At 51.8% G+C, this 4,262-nt stretch overlaps 1 protein-coding gene across 1 annotated transcript; it reads left to right on the top strand.

Moving 5' to 3' along the window:
- Nucleotides 1-1,808: 1,808 nt before the first annotated feature.
- Nucleotides 1,809-3,615, top strand: C14H10orf120 (chromosome 14 C10orf120 homolog). The gene is made up of 3 exons (XM_047702319.1): nucleotides 1,809-2,055; nucleotides 2,259-2,334; nucleotides 2,852-3,615. Exons 1-3 carry the CDS (start codon nucleotides 1,871-1,873, stop codon nucleotides 3,575-3,577), a joined length of 987 nt encoding a protein of 328 aa, XP_047558275.1. The 5' UTR covers nucleotides 1,809-1,870; the 3' UTR covers nucleotides 3,578-3,615.
- The last annotated feature ends 647 nt before the right edge of the window (nucleotides 3,616-4,262 follow it).

Here is a 4,262-nt window from a genome sequence, read left to right as displayed (position 1 = left end):
GTATAAATAGTTGTGTATCCTGCTGCTGTTAAAGACCACATGACATCACACATACGTTATTGGAAATTTGTCAAAGACTTGCTTTTGCTTCCGTATAGAATATTGGGACGTAGATCGTGCACCAGCTGTTTCACACACGTTTGAGCGTATGTAATGTGTCCGGCGTTGTGCAGCTCCTGCGAGGCCACTCTCCGTTAGCAGCTAGTGTGGAGCCGATGGCTGGGTCACTGAACACAGAGCAGGAGGCATTTTCTTCACCGCTAAGAGGTGCTGCTGGCAGATTCCTGGGTTTGGAGCTGTTCCAGGTGACTGAACTTGCCCGTGTGCATGGGAGGAGCCCTGTTGTGTTTTCGATGGCTCACACGGATATGAGCACTGGACCACGTCCTAAACATCCCCACTCTGAGTTTCCTAGTGGAGTCAAAGGCAAATTTTAGGATCCACACTTGTCAGAACATGGAAGTCTTCTTTGTGAGCTGCTGTCTCCTTTTCAATTTTTTCAGTGGGTGAGACACTCAACATAGTTCTCATTTCAAGTCAGAATAATGTGTACAATGAAAGGCTCATTCCCACAACTTCTTTATCTGTGAGGTACCCACCTCCGGTAACCATTTTTATTTTATTTTATTTTATTTTATTTTTTTGGTGTGTATTATTCTAGATTTTCTTTATGCAAATACAAATATATATGCTTATTTGTTCCTTTCCCACTCTAAAAGTTTGTCTACAACTTATATTCTTTTGCACCTTCCTTTGTGCATTTACTCAGGAACCATATTTAACCGTATTTCTTGGAGATATTTCCATACAAATAAAGACCTTCCTTCCTTGATCTTTATTACTGGGGCATAGCGTCCCACTGTATGGTTGGCCGTAACTCTCTAACCAACCCTATTCATGGACATTTGAGTTTGTCATTAGGTTTGTCATCCCAAACAGGCTGTATTGACTAACCTTGGGCATATTTTATTTTATACACAGAATTACCGGGTCAAGGATAAATGCATTTTTGGGGGGTGTATTTATTTATTTATTTTTCCTTTCTTTTTTTATTTTTCAGTGTAAATGCATTTGTAACGTTTGGTATCTGTTGTCACATTGCTTTTTGTAGGGGTTGTGCCAACGTCCATTTGCACCAGGGACACTCTTGGTCCCACCTTTGGCCGGAGGCCCAGGATGATTGTTTATTGAGTCAGCAGGCCGAAAATCAGCTCTATGAGAAGCCCAGTGCTAGACCACAGCCACCCAAGAATAAGAGGCTGCTGGTACTTCCCTTTGAGCAGAGGAGAGAAGGACCTATTAGATAACAAAGTCAGTTTGTGACAGAGGGCGTGATGATACCAGGACTAACACAGACAAAGGGCTGATTTATTCTGCAAAGAAATCTTCAGGGGAGGCACAGGTGAGCTGGGCCCGAGCGACAAGCAAGTTGTCAGAAGGAGAGAGGTACCTGACACCTGGGGGCAGCATGAACTTGGATATCCAAGAGCCACGGATAGCTGACTTGCATGGAGCATGAGGAATTAAGATCGGAGAGGCAAGCGAAGCCCAGAGAGACTGAGCCTTCATCCTGAAGGGACTGAGCGTCTCCATGGGTTTGTACGTGGCGGTCACATGGTCAGATCGTCCCCCCAGCCACGTGCTCTGCCCACTCTGTTCCCCTGGACTCTGGCACTGCAGGAATGTGGTAAGGCTTGTCGGTCTCACCCTGGGGCATCATGTGATGCCTAAACTCAGACCTCACAATAGCCCCCAAGTTGGTCAGTTATGATGCAAGAGAAGTTTGTGACTGTCCCTTGGGTTCCCATTACACTGTCCTAGAAGGCAACTCCAGGCTCTGACACCTCCCATCCTAGCCTAGTGCAGCAGTATGATCAGAGAATGGGAGAACGGCTGTCAGAAGGTCGGAAAGCAGAGGACCCGAGAAAGGAAGGCTGCTGAGGGCATGTGGAGTAAGAACGGAACGCCGGTCAGAATATGCACCATGAACGACTCCTTTCGGGATAAAGACTCCCTGTGCTGCCAACCGGGTCTATGCTCTGCTTCGCCATTGGAGTGAGTGTAGCCTGTACTTCTGGTCCTTTCTTTCCTCCCCCCACGTCCCCACCACCCCCCCAAATGAGCCAAGGAGGGGAGCCCACCCCAGCACAGTGGTCCTAGCCTGACACATGCAGAGCGCCCTGAGGTTTCCCACCCCAAAACTAAAAGCAGGAAGACCCTTCCTGGAGTCCTACTTTACCTGCCTCTCTGCCTTTCAGGATATGGACCAAATTCTACAAATCAGATCCACGCATTGCCCTTGGGAAATACTCCCCCTTGGAAAAAGAGATCCTAGTAAGTGTCCTAGAGGTTATTCACAGAGAGGCCCCCCTGAAGCCAGACAGTAGACTGGGGGGAGGGGGTGGGGGGATGGAGTCGGAGGTTCAAACCCTACCAGACGTGGAGACACAAGTCTCCCAGTGGCCTTGAGTTGGCTGCGTCCGCTCGAGGCTCCCATGCTTGCAGAGCCGATCCTCCCCTGTTTCAAAGTCCTGATCAGGAATATAACTGAGTGCTGACCCGGGACAGGAGCTGCCATCTCGGCAGCCCTTCCCTTGCAGGAGCCGCTTTCATATGTAAGGCCTCGCCGTTGCCCTAAGTGGGCACCATTCTTTCCAACTCACTGCAGAGGAGGAGAGATAGGATCGGAACCCGGCCTATCTGACCCTACAGCTCCTCCCAGTTTCCCAGCGCACAGGGGCTCAGACACTCAGCCATGGGAGGTGGGGTAGGTGCCTCGAGGCAATTCCTCCTGTGGGTGCCCCCTGCTCCTGTCCCGTTGAGACTTTAACCGTCCCCTTCACATCGTCAGCGTCTGGGTGGTGTTCACACCATAGCGGCCAAGAGACTGCTGACTCACAAGCAAGAGGAAGAATGGAAAATGCTCAAGGAGCTCCGATCACTGTCTTCAGACTACAAGCGGGCGATGGAGTATAGAACCCAGCACTCCCCTCCCTGTGCCACCTGTAGGCGCCTAGAAAAAATATGGACGGCAAAGGTGATCGTGCCCCCAGAGGAGTTAAGAATGCCGCAGCGCGAGAAACTCACCATCATCAAACACGTAGAACGGATGCAGCTTGCTCGAGCCCTCAGAAACCGACAGCTCTGGGCCTACATCGAGAGGTTTCGGGGCTCTGCCTTTCTGCCTGGAGGGGGCCTGACCCCAAAGGCCAAGGACAAGACGAGGGAAGACGAGGACGACGGGGACGCTGATTTCTGCTGTGACGCCAAGCAAGAGGAGAGAGGCGACGCAGAGAACACAGCCCCCAAAAGACAAGAAATAAACATGAGCGTCATTTTCAAGTCAGAAGAGCCAAAAAAGGGTTTCTCACACCACCCAAGCGACCGGAAACCATTCTTCCCCACCAGGAAAGCGGAGCGGTCCATCACTGGCTTAACCAACCGGAATCTTCTCCACGTAGCAGAATTCCCCGGCGATCTCATGCTGATGAATCAGGATTTCATTTCACGGGGAGCCCTCCACACTGAGGCCACCAAGGCCAGCTTCCTGGGGGGAGAGAGCATCTGGAAGGAGTAAAAGCACAAATCCTCTCATCAGTATTAAAGTCCTCCTTATTCCCATGGTGGCCGAGTGTCCTGGTCCTTATTACTCCCGTGGCTCTGCCCCAGAACCCGGCTCCCCCGGGCTCCTCCACGGGAGACCTACAGGCAGAGGCTTCCTGGTGTCAGGCATCCCTTGGTTCTTGGCTCTCAGCTGCCCCCCTCATCCAGAGCCCGGGACTTTCCAGGATGCAGACCCCTCCTTTGCACCCAGCGCCACGGAACCTGTGTCTCTTCCCCCTGCCGGTGAGACACATCACCCTCTAAGGTACCGGCTTAAAACAACACTCATTAATTCAACTTGTAACTCCGGGGTTCAGCAGTTTTGGTGGGGTTCAGTCTGTTCCCTGCAGGTCAGTTAGGTGACTCTCCCGGGCGTGGACAAGCTTCAGCAGGGTCTGTGGGAGGGACTGGCTGCAGGGTTCCTTGGTGCAGCAGGCTGGCCGAGGCTCGTTCACAGCCCCCTCGGGATCCGGGAGGGTAAGTGGCTGTTTGCGTGGTCCTTGGAGCTGCGACTCAGAACTGGCACACCATCACTGGGTCACATGTGTGAGCCAACGCAAGACACGCAGCGGGTCCAGAGGCAAGCATGGCCCCGTGGACTTCATCTCTGGATGGGAAGAGCTGCAAAACCACACTACAAAGTACATGAACCCAGGGCA

Source organism: Lutra lutra, chromosome 14, assembly GCF_902655055.1.
Source record: "Lutra lutra chromosome 14, mLutLut1.2, whole genome shotgun sequence".
Classification (NCBI taxonomy): domain Eukaryota; kingdom Metazoa; phylum Chordata; class Mammalia; order Carnivora; family Mustelidae; genus Lutra; species Lutra lutra.
Note: the sequence above shows the minus strand (reverse complement) of the source record. Positions and strands in the feature narration are given on the sequence as shown.

Excerpts from the sequence above, each read along its gene's own strand:
- C14H10orf120 (XM_047702319.1), top strand. The coding sequence starts at position 1,871 with ATGATCAGAGAATGGGAGAACGGCTGTCAGAAGGTCGGAAAGCAGAGG. Across the intron at positions 2,056-2,258 it reads TGCTCTGCTTCGCCATTGGA|GATATGGACCAAATTCTACA; the intron begins GTGAGTGTAGCC and ends TCTGCCTTTCAG. Across the intron at positions 2,335-2,851 it reads CCTTGGAAAAAGAGATCCTA|CGTCTGGGTGGTGTTCACAC; the intron begins GTAAGTGTCCTA and ends TCACATCGTCAG.